Raw genomic sequence first — 23,538 nt, 5'->3', positions numbered from 1 at the left:
TATGCATGGAGATCCCAGCCACTGGCCCATAGCAGGCAAATATATTCTCCACATCTTCCTTCTTCAACTGAAATGTGTTAAGGTTGCCGACAAAGACGCGGCAGTTCACCCACCGTGGGTCTGACGAGTTGGTAACATTGCTTATTTTAGCAGTGTTCATAGTGTTACAGCTCTGCTTTTTCCTAGCATACCACAGGTATTCCTGAAGCGAAAGGTATGCCATCATCAACAGGTGATACAGGTAATATAAGGTGATGTATATTTACTGTCTTTAGACAATGGAAACAATTTGGACAATGTATGATTTATTAGTCAATACAATACTTTATATTTTTCACTAATTTAATGGAGGTTTTATTTGTGTACTTTTACTAGCCTCATGAGGGCCCCGGAGAAGATAAAGTTTACATAGACCTACCATTTTACCATCAATAAATATAGTTAAATAAATAATAAATGTTTTATTTCACCTAAGCACTTTTTAAAAACAATTAACAATTTTATTTATCTTATTCTTATCAAGTGAATATAACAATTAATAGTTTTACAATCTGACTACTGGTATTTTGGTTGCAAATGAACATTATTGTTATTATTATTTATTATATAACGAGTATGATAAGTTACAATATTGGCAATCAGGCATTTTAAATATTATAATATGCATATCATGATGGGAATATCAGACATAATGCACTTGGAATATTCCAATTTCTATGGAGAGAGAGAGAGAGAGAGAGAGAGAGAGAGAGAGAGAGGGAGATAGAGGGGAGGGAGAGAGAGAAGCAGAGTTTCCTAAAAAAGGGCATATTTGTGTTCAGAAAGTCATAATAACTATAAGGAGAAATATCAAATTATTTTTTCAGAATTAATGCAATCTATAATAGGTATACATATCACAATGCGCCAGGGGTGCCACAGTAACCACTGTCTAGCTGCAGTGCTGGCAAAACTGTGACCAGCCTGATCACAGGTCGCATATATGACATCCCTTTCAAATCTCTCTTTTAGCAATGTGTAATTTATACCATTTATAAGCTCAGGTAATTTGCAATCTAATTTTAAAACAAGGCAGCAAAGCTGTCAAATGTACAGACAAAAAACAGGAAATAACTATGCACAAAATAGGCTACTGTCAATTCTGATGCGAAAGTACATTATGTTAAACTGCAAATTCAACATCAAATTTTAATTATGCTCAACAGGTAATACCAATGTAAGTAAAATGTGTAACAAGTTCACACTTTGAAAATGTATAACTTCCAGAAAAAGAAGCCAATTAGACTGTTTTTCCAACTCAGGCTGCATTTTACTCCTGTATTTCTTTTTTGAAAGTTTGGCAATCATAAGTAACATGGTTTTCCCATAATGGTCATCATGGCAGCAGCACCCAAAATTGTGTTTTCTTCTATTCTGATGCCATATTACATAATGGTTAACAGCATAATGACTGTTAATTTTTAATAATAAAATATACGTATCATGGATTTTCAGAAAATGTGACTAGCATGGGTCTTCAAGCCCGTGGAACTTCAAAGTCACACCTTGAAAATATGTGAAAAATTAAATTTTCACAAAAGAAAAAAAAAAAAAAACGTTTAACTGGCAGTAAGAATTACCAGACAGACTGCATTGCCTACTGAAGCTGTATTTTAGTCCCATGTTTCTTTCCTGTAAGTTTGAGAACAGTAAGTGACATGTTTTTTCTTAAATGGTCATCATGGGAGCAGTGCCCAAAATAGTTTTTTTTTTTCAAATTTTGATGCAATATTACATAATGTTTAACAGCATAATGATCATCAATTTTAATAATAAAATATTAGTATTATGGATATTCAGAAAATGTGACTAGCAAAGGTCTTCAGGCTGATGGAACTTCAAAGTCACAACTTGAAAATGCCAAAATGTAAACAAGACAGCAATGTTCTGAAATGTTTTTTTTTTTTTCCAGTTTTAACAATTTCTAACATAAAACAAAATTAACAGTTTACTACTGTTTTTATATGATCAACTAAGAAAATTGATGAGATGGGAAAAATATCAATAGAGCAGTGTTAAATGTCCAATTTCTTCCATTCTGAGATTCTGAACATAGTGAATGATTGAATCTGACAAACTGCAATGATATGAGTTTATTTCCATTTTTGAAACTTTATTACATAATACACGACAAAAAGTTTACCATCATTTTTACAAAATCAACTAACAATGTTGTAAAGATGCAGGAAATGTCAAACAAACACTTTTACATATCTTATTAATTAAATAATGAAACTGTTAACATGCCTAAGAATTGAATCTGAGGAAATGTGAAAAAACAGCATAACTTCTAAAATAATGGCCTGTTTATGCTGATTTTTTTAACTCAACCTGCGTTTTAACAGGATTGACCACTCCTGTGAGTTTAATGACAATTGGCCTATCTGTTTTTCTTATATTGTGTTTACAGTGTTGCATATATGCTGAAAAGTGAAAAAAAAAAGCATAACTACTAAAATTGTGGCCCGATCATGCCAATTTTTTGAACTTGACCTGCGTTTTAGTAAGATCGATTACACCTGTAAGTTTCATGACAACAGGCCTATCGGTTTTCCTTGAAATGTGTTTACAGTGTTGCATATATGCTGAAAAGTGAAAAAACAGCATAACTTCTACAATAATGACCCGATCATGCTAATTTTCGAACTTGACCTGCGTTTTATGAATATTCATTAGCTCTGTAAATATAAAGCCAAAAAGTAAAACTGCCTTCCACTTATCGTGTTTACAAGGAAAGTGCACGGCGCTGGCGACGACAGACGCAGGTGATGGGAATATGTACAGACACATCTGTGTCTGTACATAAAAAAAACAGAGCTGTGTATCTGAAATAAAGAATTGTTTTATCTATTTTTATTGATTTTACCATTTCTACTCACCCACAGTCTTGGCTCCAGTAGTTTTGTTCCTCCCAATCACGTTCACACAGAGCAGAGCATGCGAGCGGGAGGAGTGCTCATTCATGTTCGTGCATGCTGTCGCTCTGTTCCTGTGTCCTAGGGCAAAGGTCTGAAAGGAACAAGATATACACTCTCACAGGAAGTCTTTTAAAACAACAGGCTGTCTGCTATTGATGAAGATGGCAAAGTACTGGTGTGAAATACTATAATATACACATTTTTAATTGTCATTTTGATGCTTTTAAAGATCGATAACCAACTTTTCCAATCCATGCACACATTTCATTTAAAACAGTGCATGCAAGTGTGTGTGCACGTGTGCGTGCTGTCCATCTGTCTATATGTGCATGCCAATAAATTTTAGTCTTTTCAGCCAGAAGGACAATATACCAAAATATATGGACGAGCACATGCTTATGTTTGTACAGATTGCAATTCCATAAATGTGTGACCAAAGCACCTTATATCATGTTGGCATGGTAACTTAGTCGATGTCCTCACCTCATTAATATCCTCCACAGACTGGACCCTGATGGTGGTCAGCCCTGGGACATACAGACCCCCCTCAGGGCTCATCTTCACCTCCATCTTGTAGCTGGGGTCAGAACTCAAAAGGTCTCTGGGGATTGATAACATTAAAATCATATTGTATGTTATACTGTTATCTACCAGATTTGGGACTGATCGTCTTTACATCTGTTTCATAGATGGGCTAAGAACTCATCAAGTATCTGATATTTAATAAAATTCATATTTATATCACATTAATTATATATACTTTTTAATTTATATAAATATTTAACATGGACTTTATATAATATATTTAATTACTGATATTGTTCTAGAGTCGTGCCTATGTAAAGTATCATATTTAAGGAGCTTGATGACATATATGATCAATGAAATAAATCTTACTGCTAAATTCCAGATAAATCCAGACCAATTTTGAAAATTCCAATGTTTTTTTACTATACTCCAACGCATAATTTATCAGTCAATTACCAGAAAATAGTAGTGCTACTGTAGATCTCCATCACACTGACTGTGACATCACACTTTACCTGATCATTTCATTGTAGATCTCCATCACACTGACTGTGATGTCACACTTTACCTGATCATTTCATTGTAGATCTCCATCACACTGACTGTGATGTCACACTTTACCTGATCATTTCATTGTAGATCTCCATCACACTGACTGTGATGTCACACTTTACCTGATCATTTCATTGTAGATCTCCATCACACTGACTGTGATGTCACACTTTACCTGATCATTTCATTGTAGATCTCCATTACACTGACTGTGATGTCACACTTTACCTGATCATTTCATTGTACATCTCCATCACACTGACTGTGATGTCACACTTTACCTGATCATTTCATTGTAGATCTCCATCACACTGACTGTGATGTCACACTTTACCTGATCATTTCATTGTAGATCTCCATCACACTGACTGTGATGTCACACTTTACCTGATCATTTCATTGTAGATCTCCATCACACTGACTGTGACATCACAACTTTACCTGATCATTTCATTGTACATCTCCATCATGTGATGTCACACTTTACCTGATCATTTCATTGTAGATCTCCATCATGTGATGTCACACTTTAACTGATCATTTCATTGTAGATCTCCATCACACTGACTGTGATGTCACACTTTACCTGATCATTTCATTGTAGATCTCCATCACACTGACTGTGATGTCACACTTTACCTGATCATTTCATTGTAGATCTCCATCACACTGACTGTGACATAACACTACTGATCATTTCATTGTAGATCTCCATCACGCTGACTGTGATGTCACACTTTACCTGATCATTTCATTGAAGATCTCCATCACACTGACTGTGATGTCACACTTTACCTGATCATTTCAGTGTAGATCTCCATTACACTGACTGTGATGTCATACTGCCACTCCAGAGCCCTGTCAGCAGTCTCCCTGAACAGCTCCATCAGTCCTCTCTGGTTGATACCTGGGTCCTCACTGGGTCCCTGGAAGGAGGGCAATATGACACAATGAGGACAATGTGACATAATGATGACAGTGTGACACAATGAGGTCAGTGTGACACAATGTGGACACAGTGACACAATGAGGACAATGTGACATAATGATGACAGTGTGACACAATGAGGTCAGTGTGACACAATGTGGACACAGTGACACAATGGAGACAATGTGACATAAGGACAATGTGACATGAGGCCAGTGTGCCAAATTGAGGGCAATATGACACAATGAGGACAAAGTGACATAATGATGACAGTGTGACACAATGAGGTCAGTGTGACACAATGTGGACACAGTGACACAATGGGGACAATGTGACATAAGGACAATGTGACATGAGGCCAGTGTGACAAATTGAGGGCAATATGACACAATGAGGACAATATTACACAATGAAGACAATGTGACATAATGAGAACATAATGAAACAATGTGGAAATTATGACACAATGTGGACAATGTTGCACAATGAAGACAGTCACAAAATGACAAACATTTCTGGCACAATGAAGAGTTTGTGACAGTGACAGAGACATAATGTCACAATGAAGGAGGGCAATTGTGACAACTGATAATGAGACAGTGGTGACACTTGTAAAATCAATAAAAAAAAAAAAATTAATTGGCATGCTAAAGTCAAAATAGTAATCATGTATACATCCATCTTTTTAAAGCTGAGAGTAAAACAAATTATCAAAAGGAAAATGTCAATAAATGATTAGGTAACGACTATTATCAATATTTGACCAAATCATTCTTTACATATACAACTACATACCAGCTAAAGATATATGTCTATTAAGTCACACATGCTAGTGTGTACAGTTACCTACCTCCATGGTATATGTCTTTCTAGACCCTGTCTGACCATAAGCAAATATGCAGACATTATAACCATCAACACAGCATGTCACCAATGCCTTCACTTCATCAAATACCTGGATATATTAAGTACCAAAATTATATCATTGTTAATATGTCTAGGAGAATTTGAATAAATACAAGGAAAAACACAAAATTTAAAAATTCTCCACTAATGAACTGCTTTTCAATGAGCTGATATAAAAATGCCTTACATTTTTCATTCTTATAAGACATGAGACCTTTAAAAGGTGAGACCCAATATCAGCTAGGCAAAAAAAAAAAAAAAAAAAAAAAAAAAAAATGACGTATAAATATTCTTTTTTTTTATTTTTCAAAGCAAACATTAAAAAAATTCATTCAATAATTTAAAATATCTTCATGTGTCTGTTTGCTCTTAGCAGGCTGCCAGAGTTTTCAGCGAAAAGTTTTCAATAATTACAAAAAGTGAATAGAAGCTCAATCATACAATGTCTGATGGAAAAATTAAGAACCCACTTCTCACACTCACATACCTGTGCCCAATAGATATGCCCATACATGTATAACTGTAACAACAATTTAGACCTGAACTAAAGAAAGAAAGAAAGAAAGAAAGAAAGAAAGAAAGAAAGAAAGAAAAAGCAAACCTCTGTTTGAGTGCTGTCTTCAGTGAAGACCTTGTCCATCTCAAATGTCTGGACACATCCACCTTTGTTATTGAGGAACAGCAGTCCATCATCATCCTAGTCATAACTGACCACTGACTGGGCCTGCTGACCACTGCCATCTTCACGGATGTTTGGACGGACACGACAGAAAACACGGATGTTTCCTGAAATTGGGGTAGGGATCAAATGAAATGAAGTTTGTCCATAGAAAAAGTGAATTAATATCACATTTTGAAAAAAAAGTTACCCTTCTAAATGGGCATGGTGTTTCAACTAGTTTTGTCTCTTTAGAAACTATTTATTTTATACCATCTTTATAAAAGAAACAATAAACTCTCCTTTCAGCTGTCGAGTGACAAATTAATGTAATTAATAAGTGATAAATGCAGCTGATAGAATGTTTTCAAACTTTAATTTGGCAAAATACACAAGGTTTACTAAAATAGGTCTCATATATAAAATCTTTACAATGGAGATTGAAAAGTTTACAGTTTGAACTATCTATTGTCTCTAGCAGTGCCAACTACCTTTGAGTTCCACAAGCTCATTGTGGTATTTCTTCCTCAACTGCATCTCCTTCTTGTACTTCCTGACTAGTTCCTTGTTGTACTCACTGACATTATGGACAGCTTTGCTAATCTGTAAGAAATACATGTGGCATAGTCATAACAACCCGATTCTTGTTACTATTTCCAGTCATAAGATCATGTAATGTTTTAATATGTGTTATTGGATTTGTTGAATGTAAGTGTCTGTTTTCATGAAATATAATTACATCTGTTCATCATATAACTTCATTAAACAAGCAGCAGACCTGAAAGTTACTCTTAGTGCGACCAATTTTATCACATGTATGCCAAAGCATATAACAATGGTTACCTCTTTCAGTGTCATTACCACGGTTTGCTTAATGAGGAGAGGAAAGGCAGACATGTCCTTCTTCAATGCTTTGTGCTCCTTCACCTGAAAGAAAGAAAACAAGCTTTTATAGAGGATGTGGTTTTTTACATGGTGATATGTCCATGCTACCCTCATGCACAAATGTACTTATATTTCATTAGGTATCTGATTTAGTGGGTTTACAGGTTAAAATAGCTTGTCACTTGTAAAATATTTTACTGAAGCAATTTCCATCCCATTTTAATCAAAATGCAAAAATTTCTCACAATTCCTACTTTCTTAATTTAAGGGAAGATGCATACATCCCACCCCCCTTAGCAGGTGAAGATATTCTAGAGAGTATATGATAATATACTGTGGAATAGCCTTCTGTAATTATTATTATCATCATCATCATCTCATCTATATCTCTACATTTTAACAATCACCATCCAATATATTCTATAACTACATTAACTGTAATAAGACAAGTTTAACATGTAATAATCCACAGATGATTCTACAATCAAAGTGCAAATCAGTTACTTTGGGTGACAAATGACAATATAATGTACTGCAAGCTGACTTCCTCACCAGTTGCGTAAACTGAGGCCAGAGCAAGTGGAGTCCCAGCTTGGCCCGTGTGTAGTTGGTATTCAGGGACATCATCTTCTCCTCGGCCCTCTTGGCAGCCTGGTCCACGGCATGGGACTTGGTCTGCTCCAGCTGTTTCATCTCCCTCATCATCTCTGACTTGACAACCTCCATCTGCTTCTCGTACTCCTTTAACTGGATGGGAGGAAGGATTTTAAAAGAACTGTGAAATAAATAATTACCTCTGCCAGTGAAAAAGGTTGTGTTTTTATTGGCGTTGATAAGTATGCGTGGACATCATATCTCAAAAAGTTCTCTACCAGTTCTAATGAAATATTTTGGATAAACAGGATAAAATTTTCATTGGACCATGCATTTCATACTGTCAACAACACATACCTTCTACCCTAATTGACACATACCCTCTTTTCAAGATCAGTGACTTTGATTTTCTCTGCAGTCAACTGTTTGTTGCTGTCATTGTACATTCTTTGGTATGTCGTGATCTGATTGCGTAGCTTATCCTTCTCGGCCATGGCTTCTGCCAGTGCCTTCTTACTGGCCTCGGACTCGACTTCGACCTTCTTGACCTTGGTGTGGACCTGTTGGTCAAGGAGAAACATGCATCAAACCTTGTTTTCACCTTAGATAAGTTGGGGGCAGTTTCACATAAGGGCTTATGACTGAAAGTTGGCTTTGACCTTTAGACCATAACCTTTGGTCTAGTTCTAGTCCTGTGTATCATGGAGAAACATGAATTATGTGTGGTTTTGTAGGGGGAAGGGGAGGGGGGAAGCACAAAAGAAATGTTGACCAAAAATTCTGGTGTTAATTCCAATTAGGATAATTCAATAGTACTGAAGTAACTATTGGCCTAACACATTGTCCTCCAATAAATTTAGTCTAACTCTGTCTTTTGACTGTTTTAAGCCAAAGTCTTCCTCGGATAGTTTAATATTTTACATTGAATAAAACTACAAAGCTAAAAAGTATTATTATCATTATTATTATCATTATTAGCATTTTTCATATTACTTCCCACCTGAGGTTCTTTGCTCTGTTGGGAGGTGAGATCTTGTCTCATCTGACGGAGCTGCTTGTTCACACCAACATTCTCTGAGGTCAGCCTGTGAATGTCTTCCTTGTGTTTGAGCTTTAAGTCCGAGAGCTCTTTCTGTTTTATAGCACAGTCTGTCTCCAGTTCCAGCACCCTGTTTTTCAAGTGCTCATTTTCTTCTTCTAATTTCTGTTTTGTTTTGTTTTTTTTTGTGTGGAAAAAAAGTTGAAGTATTTCAACAGTTGTTAGACATTACCTTACAGTACCACTAAAACTTAAATATGTCACAAATATGTCATAAAACATACTGTTTTAACCACATTCAACTGTCACAGTCTTATTCTGTTACAGTAAAAGAGAGTAATTATCACATTTTTTCATGGGTAAGATTGCAATAAAGCAGTCAATGACAAAATCATTTACACAGACTTTTGAATCTATAGATCAGACACTAAACATTTACAGCATATTTCTTTTACTTGTAAAATTCAAAGAGAATTAACTTCAAGAAGAGTTTCAGTATAAAACCCAAGTCAGGCAAATTGCCCCTTACTTCAAAAATAAACAAACAAACAAACAAATAAATGCTGACAATAAGTAGTTCCAATAATAGTAAAATAATACTATAAAAGTAATAATTGATAATACAAATAAAAATCACTGTAACCGACCTTTATTTTAGCATTCTCTGCAGCATAATTATAAGGTTGTTTGGGCTGCAGTCTGCGGGACTCGGAAAGCTCCATCTGCAGTCTGTCGCAGTCCTGCTCTAATTTCAGCAGTTGTTTCTCTGTGTCTGTGCTGCCATTGCCCTGAAGAGAAAATAAATACCAACTATAATTTTTATAATTAATTTCTGTTACAATGTTTGTCTCTAGAAACAAGGACTGAAACCTAAGAGTTATTACCACTGTTGAGACAATGAAATATTGGAGTCACTGTGGAAAAATTGTGAGTTTTAATTGTTTAAAGAAACTATCATCATTGAACTTTGAGTGCATACCACAGCTTAGGAAATTCTCTGCTGGATTCAAATCTAACTATGGCACCTTGTGTTAATTGTCACTCCCCAAAATATGCACTGATTGATACCAAAATCAGACTGGTTAGACTTAAAATTACATTCAACCTAAAACCATCAAAATTGCACTTTAAGGGGATATGGTTGTAGCAAATCCTATATATGATGAATCAAAATATACACTGATAACTATATCAAAACATTTACCTGTTTCTGAGGCCTACTACCTCCTCTTGCAATGACCTATTGTCTTTCTCCAATTTATTTATTGCACTTTTGGTAGTCCTATCCTGTTCCTCTTTCTCTGAGCGGAAATTTTGGAGCTCTGCCTGAGCTGTGAGTAACTGTCCTGTCAACTCAGCCTTTTCTGACTCTAAATGCTGAATCTGATCAACCAACTTGTTCACTGCAGATGGAGGTTTCGATCTGCGACTTGTATCCCCTGTGAAAAAAGTTAACTAAATGATGCAAACTATATAAACAGGTTGAAAAATCATCTACTAGTAGCCTCAAAAGAATGGTGCGTGTTCAGCATTACTGATGAAAATATGCTTATCAATATGCAACATTGGTATGTAGGCATATACATTATATCAAGTAGATTTCATACAAGATACTTTTTCCTCAAACTTGCATGTACATGCATATGCATGTTTATGCAAACACGCACGCACTCACAGGCAGGCACAAACAAAGGCCCACAACATGCTCACATACATCATGTCACAGCCTATTACCTTTAATTTCTGCTTCCAGCTGGAAGATTTTAGCTTCCTGCTCATCTATGACATCTTGTAAGTTTTGGACTAGGTTTTGTTTGGCCTCTAAGTGAGATTCGTGCGTTTTCCTCATAATCTTGATCTGTTGCTTCTTGTTGTTCTCCTCTTTGACAAGACGAGCCTTGTAATTCTTTCCTTTGTCATTCAACATCTGAAGCAGAATAACATCATTATTTCAACGTTTTCTCCATTTTTTCTTTACTTTTTATGCCAAGCCTAAGTAATTTAAACTCTGCTGAAAAATATTCAAATATAAAAAGAAAGTTTAGCTTCTGACAGTAAGTATATATCTTTAAACACTAATCTTGAACTGTCCACCTTCTGAACACTTCTTTAAATGCTCTGATTTAAAATACCTGTTTTTTTTATTCTTTCTCATTTCCAAGTGTGTAACAATGTGCATACATCTTTATAAATGCCTTCTTTTTTGTCCTCACCTTAATTTTGTACAACAGTTCATCTCTCTGTGAATTCCTCTCCTCCAACTCTTTCTTCAGGGCCTGGTACTCTATCATAGAACATGTCTCTAGAATAATAATAATAATAATAATAATAATAATAATAATAATAATAATAAAATTGATGTAAGATTTATTTACTCATTTACTTAATAAAATTTGTGAAATTATCAATGAACTAGAGGATCAGAGAGGCGATACCGCCTCCGAATATTGTACCACCAGCTGGAGTAAGCGCATTCGTATAGACCCCCCCCCCCCCCACAAAAAAAGGGACCCCCCCAGTCTTGTGCTTGACAAGCTGTAAAAAATGCAATCTACAAGAATTATCAAAATATGCAAAAAATATATATAACTAAAAATGGTACAATCAAAGTTCAGTTCATCGTAGGTCAAAGGTCAATTTCAAGGTCACAGTAAATTTCCAGTATATGACTTCCTATTCAAGTTCAATAGTAACTATGGACCTATCTCTGCCAGTTTTGGAGATAAAAGGGAACAAAAATTTGCAAAGTTCAATTCACGATGAAAAGTAGGTCAAAGGTCAATTTCAAGGTCAACTTTAGATTGCCAGTATATGGCTCTGTTCTCACAACTTTTAGATCGATCTATCACCGCGGGGAGTCTCACTAGATTACTGTCAGATAATCCCCCTTAAGTGTCCGTCCCCGCCTACTACAAGCTTTAAGGGGTAATTAACTTTCGTGTCCGCCCGGCTGACAGCTATTTAGCGTGAACCCCCAGGGAGTTAGGTCGATCCAATGTAGGTCGATCTAATCTATGAGAATGGGGTGTATGACTTCCTATTCAAGATCAATAGTAACTATGGACCTATCTCTGCTTGTTTTGGAGATAAAAGGGAACAAAATTTGCCAAGTTCAGTTCATGGTGAAAAGTAGGTCAAAGGTCAATTTTAAGGTCACAGTAAATTGCCTCTAATGACTTTCTATTCAAATTCAATAGTAACTATGGGCGTATCTCTGCCAGTTTTGAAAATAAAAGCATTAAAAAGTTCAGTTTATGGTGTAAAGTAGGTCAAAGGTCAATTTCAAGGTCAGAGTAAGATTACAAGTATATGACTTCCTATTCAACTTTAATAGTAACTATGGACCTATCTCTGCCAGGTTTGGAGTTAAAAGGGAAAGATATTAGCAAAGTTCAGTTCATGGTGATAAGTAGGTCAAAGTTCAATTTTAAGGTCACAGTAAATTGCCTCTAATGACTTTCTATTCAAATTCAATAGTAACTATGGGCGTATCTTTGCCAGTTTTGGAGATAAAAGGGAACAAAATTTGCCAAGTTCAGTTCATGGTGAAAAGTAGGTCAAAGGTCAATTTTAAGGTCACAGTAAATTGCCTCTAATGACTTTCTATTCAAATTCAATAGTAACTATGGACGTATCTCTGCCAGTTTTGAAAATAAAAGCATTAAAAAGTTCAGTTTATGGTGTAAAGTAGGTCAAAGGTCAATTTCAAGGTCAGAGTAAGATTACAAGTATATGACTTCCTATTCAACTTTAATAGTAACTATGGACCTATCTCTGCCAGGTTTGGAGTTAAAAGGGAAAGATATTAGCAAAGTTCAGTTCATGGTGATAAGTAGGTCAAAGGTCAATTTTAAGGTCACAGTAAATTGCCTCTAATGACTTTCTATTCAAATTCAATAGTAACTATGGGCGTATCTTTGCCAGTTTTGGAGATAAAAGGGAAATAAAATTTGCCAAGTTAAGTTCATGGTAAAAAGTAGGTCAAAGGTCAATTTTAAGGTCACAGTAAATTGTCTTTAATGACTTCATATTCAAATTCAATAATAACTATGGACGTATCGTTGCCAGTTTTGGAGATAAAAGGGAACCAAACTTCGCAAAGTTCAGTTCATGTGAAAAGTAGGTCAAAGGTCAATTTTAAGGTCACAGTTAATTGCCTCTAATGACTTTCTATTCAAATTCAATTGTAACTATGTCGTATCTCCGCAGTTTTGAAAGTGTAAGCATTAAAAAAGGTGCAAAGTTTAGTTTAGGTATAAAGTAGGTCAAAGGTCAATTTCAAGGTCAGAGTAAAATTATCTGTATATGACTTCCTATTCAACTTCAATAGTAACTATGGACCTATCTTTGCCAGTTTTAGAGAGAAAAGGGAACCAAAATTTGCAAAGTTCAATTCATGATGAAAAGTAGGTCAAAGGTCAAATTCAAGGTCACATTTAGATTGCCAGTATATGACTTCCTATTCAAGTTCAATAGTAAATATGGACCTCTCTCTGCCAGTTTTGAAGATATAAGGGACTAAATGTTATAATTTTGGAGTTACAATAATGTGCCATAAATTTTGTACAGAAAAATTAATTAAAATAAAGAAAAGGTCATTTTGGTTGAAATTCTTGAAATGGGAGGTGCTCAGAAGTTCCAGATGTTCAAATTTCATGAATTAATGTCATTTTTGACCAGAAGTTGTCTGCCTCTCCAAGCCTTATGTTTCATTTTCCCGGGGTTCAAAATTTATTATCCATTACCGTACTGCACATTTTGCTTTCACCACCAATATGTACTTTTTGATACAGCGTAACTCAAAAACTGTATGGGATACAAAAAAATGGAGACCACCCCAGTGTTGGGCTTTACATGCTCTACAAAATGCAAAAAAGAATGGGTCTCTAGCATTAACGGCTCCCGAATAAGAGACAGTTTTCAGTTTCGGTATCTTATGGCCGCTCCTCCCATGAAAATGCACCGATTGACCCCAAATTCACGGAGATGAAAGATGACCTGAAGGGTAACACTTTCCAATAATATTATTGGTTAAGTCTGTGTAGTGTCTGAATAACAGCGCAAATAATTTTTTTTTCGTAAAAAATTTTGTCTTTTTTGAAAATTTTGGCCTGTTTGACCTTGAAAGAAAGGTCAAAGGTCAAATCTAAGGGCATATTTGAAATCTACACATATGACTTTTGGAATGTTGTCTGTAGAAATTTTTCCCATAATTCCTTCCGTAGGGTAGATAAATAGCATTTAATTTTGCCATTTTTGGACAAGGGTGTATTGTAATGAGTGCCACACCTAGACCCCAGCACCGACAAAGCCCAAATTTTACGTGGAACGAGTTGAGATTATAGGTGACCTAAATCCAAGAGATGGGTACGGAGGCCCTTACCGTCTAGGAGGAGAAGCGGTAACGGTGAGATGGCGGCAGAGCCAGAGGAGCCGGCGGAGCCAACGGAGCCGGTGGAGCCGGCGGAACATGCGGGTCGGGACTAAAACCATGTGTACTGCCAGCGCCTACGCTGGTGGTACAATAAACTTGATATACAGACAAAGGACATTCAGATCTCTGATACTATTAAAAAAAATTTAGTCCTCTATCAGGCAAAGATGTAAGCCCCAAAACTGACTTTAGACTTCCAGTAAAACCAGCCCCAGATGGCTGAGTGGACTTGCTCACCCTGTGGCTGATACTGCTCTAGTTCTTCTTCATCAGAGCTGGGCATGTCCGGCTGACCATTACATCCATACGGGTCATCTGGGCACAGAACAGAGAAATACAATGTCAGCAATATAATAGCATTTTTATCAAATTATTCAAATATAAATTGTGTATTTTCAAATGATAAATAAGTAGAAAAAATAAAGCCATACCAAAAGCATAAATCACACTGATAAACTGAACTTTTTACAACTTTTTATACTCCTCTGATAAGATATGAACCCCAAATATTGACAAATTTCCAAACAGTGAAATTTGTGATAAAACATGTGGTTCTACTTCAATGTTAGACTATCAAGATCAAATTTTTCTCGAACAAAAGTAACATTATAAGCTTTTTAAGGACATAACAGTACATGTACAGGTTTATTTAGCCTTTCCTTACCATCTAAGCCTAGCTGTTCCCTCCACACATCAACTCTGGATGGGGATGGTCTTGCCTGCTCTCCTACCAAACGAGGACTGAAAGTCATAGGTGTCTTGAACACTGGCTCCCTGTGCTGTGAGAGAGAAGAAGATGAAAAAAAAAAATTAAAGCTGACAGACACTTATTTATTTGTTGCGCCTCCTGGCATATTTACCATATTCATTGGAAACCATAGTATTTAATGAAAATGTTGTAATTATTCTTTTTACTTTTTTATCATCAACCAATAAAATCTACTACAGTTAACTATAAAATCAAATCTCCCAGTTCAATAGCAATAGTACTTGCACAAATTTTCATGTTCGATGAGATATTTACTCCTTTTTTTTTCTTTTTTTTTTTTTTTTTTTGGCCAAGAATGAAGCATATTCAATAATTCAGGGCACTGAGATGTTTTGAACACAGTAACTGCTACATTTCTCAACTATTTCTCCAAGTCACTCTGACCAATTTACTGACATTTCACTAAATAAATTAGGACTTTAGCAGGGATTAACTTTAGAAATATTTTAGAATAACCTTAAGCCAAGGTAAGATGCAAATGCCTGCAAATATTTCAATAATAATCTTAAGTCATATCTAATTACTTGTGGCACTTTAGGGAAATAATTCTGGTAAGTCTATTTGACTGCAGGTGTGAGACAAAACCATGTATAAATTTGAACAAATACTGTGATATATTTTCAAACAAAACAGTTTTGACATTTATATACCTGAGTATTAAGGGATAAAAAAACTCTGAAACTGAGCTGGGTTAAAGAAAGGTTTTTGTCAGTGTCTCAAAATGACTGGTCTTGAAAAAATAATTGACAAGTAGAATAATTAAAGCCAATTCAGAGTAATAATTCCAGTATCAAACAGGCACTAAAATGTATACTGAGAGTGGCAAACAACATTCTGCACTCTGCGGTTATTGTCGAGAACATAAAAAATCACTCAAAAATGATGCCTTATGTTACTGTGACACAGTCTGGGATTCATTATCAAAAATTCATGTGTAAATTACCCCCAGTTTGGAGATTAAAGCAGAAAGATTAGTGAGTAATTACTTTAGCACAGATAACACTGGTCAAATACCAGGTTTATCATGTACGTAGCAGGAACTGGCAGAACAAACAGATGAGTGCAGGTAGACTACATACAAACGATCACTGTGTTAATATGTACCAAGGTGACACATGTTAAGTGCAAAGCCTGTTGTAATAATGAGAATAACATGCAAGGTGCCTGTAAAATAATGAAAATGTTGGCATTTATGTAAACACTTACTTAAATGTGATGTTGACTTAATGTGTGGGTGTGGAGAGAGAGACAGAGAGAGGGAGAGAGACAAAGTACTATTTTACCTTCAATCCCATCATATGAGAGGGGGTGACCACTTGGTACGCCATGTCTTCTTAGTTTTGTTGCCTAAACTTAAACTTCCTCAATGAAGATGTTGGCTGTGGCAACCTCACTTCTCCTTCTCTGCTGTAGTTTTTTAGACAGTCAACAGCTCAGCTGTTCACCTAAGCCTTCACAACTCCACCCACAGTTCCATGGAGACTCCATCTACATTCTGCTTCAACTGTAACAAGTCTCAAATACTCAACATTTTCTCCAAGTCCCAAAGGTTCACCAGCTTGTACAAAGTCCCTACAACCTGCTCTATATAATTAGTCGTTCCACTTGTTTGTGCTTCTTTGTAAGTTCTTCACAAATATTCAAGATTTTCAAGGGCCCACCTTCGTGAAGTGGACAGACGGCTAATGACCCACAGTGAATTTCTCTCTGGAAGGTAGAAAAAAATGTCATTTTAAATTAGGTGATAATATCAGAGGCTGGGTATAATAAAGGCACAGCCAGCATGGGAGCTGGGATGTTTGTGTTGTTATTATTACTGGGTGACTCATCCTGGTAAACAATACCTGCACTTGTACATATATTATTAACCTGGATTTTTCATTTTAATTTAAAATCTTCATTTCACAAACCACACTATTTAAAGTCAGTATAAGTATTAGATTCTGAATCAACCTTATCCCACCTGTACACCCAAATAGACCAATTGGGAATTCTCAAATAATATAAACAATTAATGCCATGAAAAAATATCAAGCTGAGAGTCGAGTCAAAGTTCTCGTCAATAAGACCTCAACTTTGTGATCTCAGACAGCTAAAAATGTGAAGAAATGACAGCATGTACAACCTATGTATTGCACACAGTCACCCCACCTACATCTATTACTCCTTTATTTTCTTAGGATTTTCCTGTTGATTTGTCCATCACAATGGCCCTCCGTGCAGTGGAGGGTGCGTGCCCTTTGTTCCGCTTACATTACAACAGAGTTCACCTGTATTACCTGAGCAAACACACTCCATGGCCAGCTTCTAGTACATGTGACCAAAGCACATAGACCGATAAACAGGCTCTCTCCTTCATGTCAATTCACAAAATGAAAAATTTTACATCGGATGTACAAGTTGGGGGTTAGGAGCTAAAACTTATTTTACAAGCTTTGGTGTATTTTTTACTTCTATTTAAAAACAGACTAGCAGATCTAATTTTCTCAATGGTTTTTAAGGAAAAGGCATATCAAGGGAAAAAAACTTGACATATTTAGGAAAATTGCTCTTCCTATATTAAGGTCCAACATGTAAATGGCATGCCTTTCGTTAATTATAACCCTAAATTCTAAACCCTTTTTAATGGCTCTACCAATGCAGCCAATTGAAAGTGGAAATGATGGAAGTATCTATTAATGCATGCATTTACCTGGTACTTTCTAGTACAGAAGCAATCAGCATAATGCTTAATCAATCTCCAATCCAATTAGTCATGATGACAAATCAATTGACTGGGAGAGCTTTTCTTATTAAAAGTACATCAGGGGCATGTTTCATAAAAATAACTTATGCTCAAAAACTGGTCCAAACTTTTAGACAAAAACTGACCCATTTTCATTAGTGACAAACTAAATTCATTTTAACAGTAATTTATTCATGTATTTATCTATTAACTCATTTCACATTTTCATTCATTCATTCACATATCCCTTTTTTGATTGGAGGGGTGGTAGTATTGTTCATAACATACTAGACCATCAAACAACAAATTAAAACTGCATTCAATACAGCACTAAAGCATTCCTAACCTCAGTAAGGGTATCAGGAATGGATTTAACTGTGTCAAAATGGCATTTGATGACAATATCGAATTCCACATCATATTAATAATCCATAGCAACTACCAAACTGGATGCTTAATTTGTTATGTATGCCACAATACTTAGAAGACCTTGGTAGTTTTGTGACAGAGGAATGATTGGATTATACAACATATACTAGCACAGCAGAACATTGTACGGGCACTCAAAATTAAAGCAGATTGTTTGAAACTTTATACCGGCATAAATTAGTCGGTATATAATATCTCCCTTGTTTCTTTTGCACATCTTTGACTGATGCACAGCAGTTGCTGATGATGGGGGGGGAGGGGGGGGGGGCGAAAAAATTATTCCACAAATCTACTAAATGACTTGTAACAGTATATCAATAACAGAACATGAAGGAACTGAACTACGTCAGTATTGAAACCCCACATTTAATCCAACGGGAAAACATTCTAACATTTGAAACAACAGAGCGTTCAAACGCATAACATCAACTTTAATCACAAATAACATTTTAACATACACTAGTTGTTTGAAATAACCCCACGTTAAGGAAAAATTTTTAAAAACTAGATAACAACTCCTCGTGAAAAATAAGTTTTTCCACCATACCTTCTGAACGGAGTGTACCACAGAAGCCTTATTTTCGTAGAATCCGCTAAATAGATCAAGTGACACGTAAAGGGGTCGATGCTGGACCAAAAGTGTTAATTGTGGAAAATAGAGTAAAAGCCGAACGTGCCCCGGGGCCGAACGTGCCCCGGTGAAAAAGTCATATCAATGGTGCCTTACTTTCACTGACAATACTTAGTTTCTCATTTAAAACGATCGCCAATATGCCCAGATTTCACAGAATAAACCAGGACAAAGAAGTATGGTTTATTCGAGAGCGTAAGAAAATTCACAAAATTTCATCATTATTATCAAGATCTGAAGTCCTCCACTTAATACTGTAGAAGTTCTTCTGCTTCTCGTGTCTATTAAAAGCACTGCCTAGTTACAACTTTATCCAAGCGATATTCACTTCCCGTAGGATATACTGTATGTGCTATCGTAATTTGAGCATTTATGAAACTGAATATCAATTTCACGCTTACTTCTATTTTGATGCAACATTACATAATGCTTTACAGCATAATGACCATTGATTTTTAATAATAAAATATAAGTGTCATGGATTTTCACAAAATGTGACTAGCATGGGTCTTCAAGCCCGTGGAGGTTCTAAGTCACACCTTGGAAATGCCAATATGTGAAAAATTAAATTTTCACAAAAAACTGTTTTATTGCCAGAACAATTTACCAAACAGACTGCATTGCCTACTGAAGCTGTATTTTAGTCCCATGTTTCTTTCCTGTAAGTATGAGAACAGTAAGTGACATGATTTTCCTAAAATGGTCATCATGGGAGCAGTGCCCAAAATAGGGGTTTCTTCAAATTTTGATGGAATATTACATAATGTTTTACAGCATAATGACCATCAATTTTTAATTATAAAATATTAGTATCATGGTTATTCAGAAAATGTGACAAGCAAAAGTCTTCAGGCCCATGGAACTTCAAAGTCACATATTGAAAATACCAAAATGTAAACAAGACAGCACTGTTCTGAAATGGGTTTATTTCCATTTTTAACACTTTTTTAACATAAAATAAAATAAACAGTTTACTGCCATTTTTATATGACCAATGAAGAAAATTGATGAGATGGGAAAAGTATCAATAGAACAGTGTTAAATGTCCAACTTCCTCCATTCTGAGATTCTGAACATAGTGGATGAATGCATCTGACAAACTGCAATGATATGAGTTTATTTCCATTTTTGACACTATTTTACACAATACATGATAACAAGTTTACCATCATTTTTAAAAAATCAACTAACAATGTTGTAAAGATGCAGGAAATGTCAAACAAACACTTTTACGTATCTTATTAGTTCAATAATGAGACTGTTAACATGCCTAAGAATTGAATGTGAGGAAATGTGAAAAAACAGCATAACTTCTAAAATAATGAACTGATTATGCTGATTTTCAAACTCAACCTGCGTTTTAGTAAGATTGGCCCCTACTGTGAGTATAATGACAATTGGCCGATCTGTTTTTCTTATATTGTGTTATCAGTGTTGCATATATACTTAAAAAAGTGAAAAAACAGCATAAATTCCCTATAAGTGACCCGATCGTGCTGATTTTCGAACTTGACCTGCGTATTATGAATATTTATCAGTTCTGTAAGTTTCAAGCCAAAAGGTAAAATGGTTTTCCACTTATCGTGTTATCGGTGCTGCACATATGCTGAAAAAAGAGAAAAAATAGCCTAAATTCACTAAAAATGACCCAATCACGCTGATTTTCGAACTTGACCTCCGTATTATGTATATGCATCAGTTCTGTAAGTTTCAAGCCAAAAGGTAAAATGATTTTCCACTTATCGTGTTATCGGTGCTGCATATGAATATTCATCAGTTCTGTAAGTTTCAAACAAAAAGAAAAAACAGTTTTCCACTTATCGTGTTATCGGTAAAAGTGCACGGCGACGGCGACGATGGCAACGACGGCAACTGCGACGACAGACGCAGATGACGGCTATATGTACAGACACATCTGTACAGACACAAGGTGTTTTTTCATTCAGAGTGAGTCCCCGTGGAGTAAGTGTGATATTTGTGTGAATAGCTGTAAAACGCAAAATATAACAAATATAGCACAGGTGCAGTGCTTACTTATGCCCGATTTAAGTGTGCATCGAATGACTTACCAATTCATTCACCAAATGTCACTTAAATCTAGATGTAAGTACTACATTACTACATGTACAGTTTATTGTTTACCAGTTCACAGTAGTGAACACGGATGTATTATAATGAAGTATATTTTATAATTAATTCGTTTTTATCATAAAAAACTTATATCAATACATAAGAAATACTTTTTACTATTTAAATTTTTAATTAACAGCTGAGAATGAACCACAATGTTTCCTCCCTATCATATAAGGTTCTCATCCATTCTAAGTAGCCTACGTAAATAAAGTAATAATGAGTAAGAATCGTGTAAGATCTTTGATCTGCTGATATAATTTGTAAACCCAAGAGTTGGTGTCCAACTTGTGATTACATGTAAATTTTATTGGATAGTTACGTTACATTTCATCTACTTCCATAGTCAAGATAACAAAGTCACTTTTTTTTAAAAGATTCCCCGTGATTTAATGCTCTCCTGTAAATTGAGGAGAAGGTAGGACGGAATCACATTCTGATAGTATGTTTATATAGTAGGTACAGCATACAAAACTAAAGAAATGGAGATACAATAATTTTGTAACAGACTACTAACGGACACTGTGGTCAGAGAGTAGGACCGGTCAGCATTGTAATTAATTTAAATTACAAGTTAAATTCACTTTCAACTCTGATATCCGAATAAGATTAGCCGTGCGGAGTAACCATTTCAGTTGAAATTTATGGTCTGGAGAAAAAAAAAACGTGAAAACACCAAATAGAAATTTGGTTGGTTTTTTTCGATGCTTTTCCTTTTCAACATTCAGTGTCAACAACAACACGCATTTTGAGACACATTGCATTGCATAGAAGTAAAAATTAATCCTCCACTCACACTTGGAGCTACTGGTAGTTAAACATCTTGTTTGGTTCCTGCATACATTTTGGACATTGTTATTAGCTGCAACATCTCAACAATATTAAAGGTCTATGGAAGGCGTCATAATAAACAACACGAAATATCATATTTTTATTCAAACCGAGTCAAAAGAGAAAGGAATTAATCGGTCGCATAAATCTGTTACCAAAACGGTGTAATTATGTCCTATGGACGCGACATAATTTAAGAACTAATGTCATTCCCAAAGGGTCATGGTGTGACAGGAATAGCAGTCCGAGAAATGAAAGTCCGAGGTTCCAATAATATGATTAGTCGGTTGATTGCTACAGGTAAGTGTTAGTCTCCTGTACTAAATAATGCCGAACGGACTACGGTTCCTAGCGGACTGCCATTCCTGTCATACCGTTTAAGGCTATATATGCACACGAGACAATGGCACGACCCCCAGTTTCGTTACACCTCTACTTCTGTTGACATACTCGTATATCTGGGTTAATAATATCAAGAATAGAGAATCACCAGTGACTTGTGACCAGATTTTGACTTGTGGATATTATCACCATCGCTTACTGATAATCAGTTGAAGCTAGTTCACTTCAGTTCAGAATATAAGAGGTTCAGATGAATGTGCAATTGTACTGAGGTGGTCATGGTTTCAATCCCTCTCTCTCTCTCTCAAAAACACGCACGCACGCGCACACACGTGCAAACGATCTAAATGCATACAGATATCTCACCATCTGTCCTTTGTCTCCAAGCAGTATGAACGCGGATCTTCGAAATAGATTTACATACCCCTCCTTGTCCCGACCCTCACCTTAACCACAACCCCTTTAGGGGGAGGGGGCGGAACTTCAGGATAGTCGACAATCTTCAGAGGAGCTAAAGCCTCGCAGATCTCCGCTCTTTTCATGCTTACGTTGGGCGCTGTCAATGAATGCGACTTGTTGCTTTGACTAGAGCGTTTTAAACTCAACACCGTACCAGATCTAGAGTCAGGCGGGTTCGTTGTTTACGTGAGCTGTCGCTGATAGTAAAGTTAGGAAGAGGGCGTAAGACGATGTTAAGGGGCCGATAAAGATTTGGCAAAGTCAAATAGACAACGGACGATATGACGTATTTATCACTGTAATTCGGTCAGTGCATTTTTTAGAAGTGTTAATATTTAACAAAGCTCGTGATTGTTATTGTACGCTTAGCACGCGGCTTTGTGGTAACGTTTAGGGCCTACATATAGGCGTAGGAAGCAGTGGGACCAACGGACCCCCTCCTCCGTCGCTTATATTCCCTCACATGGTTTGCCCCCTCCCCTTCACACACACACACACACACACACACACGCACACACACACTTAAAAGCTGCGCACCTGAATAAAGACATATTATATACATATTTACTGATACTCAATATATATATAGGCTTAAGTTCATTTGAAAAAAAAAAAAGGAAAAAATGAAGTTAAAAATATAAGCGCGATTTCTCCTTTTTTTTTAACTCTGGAGACAGAAAGTGATAAATATAGCTTTTTGTGCGCATGCCAATCCAAGAAAAGTTTAAAATCCATGCCCTG

At 35.9% G+C, this 23,538-nt stretch overlaps 1 protein-coding gene across 1 annotated transcript; it reads right to left on the bottom strand.

The window, feature by feature from the left end:
* Nucleotides 1-6: 6 nt before the first annotated feature.
* Nucleotides 7-23,270, bottom strand: LOC106163696 (kinesin-like protein KIFC3). Its single transcript, XM_087014096.1, is given in 20 exon segments — nt 7-202; nt 2,919-3,048; nt 3,441-3,558; nt 4,833-4,963; nt 5,816-5,920; nt 6,473-6,657; nt 7,021-7,132; nt 7,373-7,456; nt 7,967-8,161; nt 8,389-8,568; nt 9,009-9,212; nt 9,695-9,835; nt 10,146-10,152; nt 10,252-10,486; nt 10,782-10,974; nt 11,261-11,349; nt 14,719-14,796; nt 15,146-15,260; nt 16,534-16,957; nt 22,705-23,270. Coding segments are annotated over 19 exon segments (2,367 nt in total). The 5' UTR covers nt 16,579-16,957; nt 22,705-23,270; the 3' UTR covers nt 7-182.
* Between the last annotated feature and the right edge of the window lie 268 nt (nt 23,271-23,538).

This window comes from Lingula anatina, chromosome 5 (genome assembly GCF_051362555.1).
Source record: "Lingula anatina isolate TDL-2025a chromosome 5, LinAna3.0, whole genome shotgun sequence".
In the NCBI taxonomy this organism is placed as follows: Eukaryota; Metazoa; Brachiopoda; class Lingulata; order Lingulida; family Lingulidae; genus Lingula; species Lingula anatina.
The sequence above is the reverse complement of the archived record's forward strand: the minus strand, read 5'-3'. Positions and strand labels throughout refer to the sequence as shown.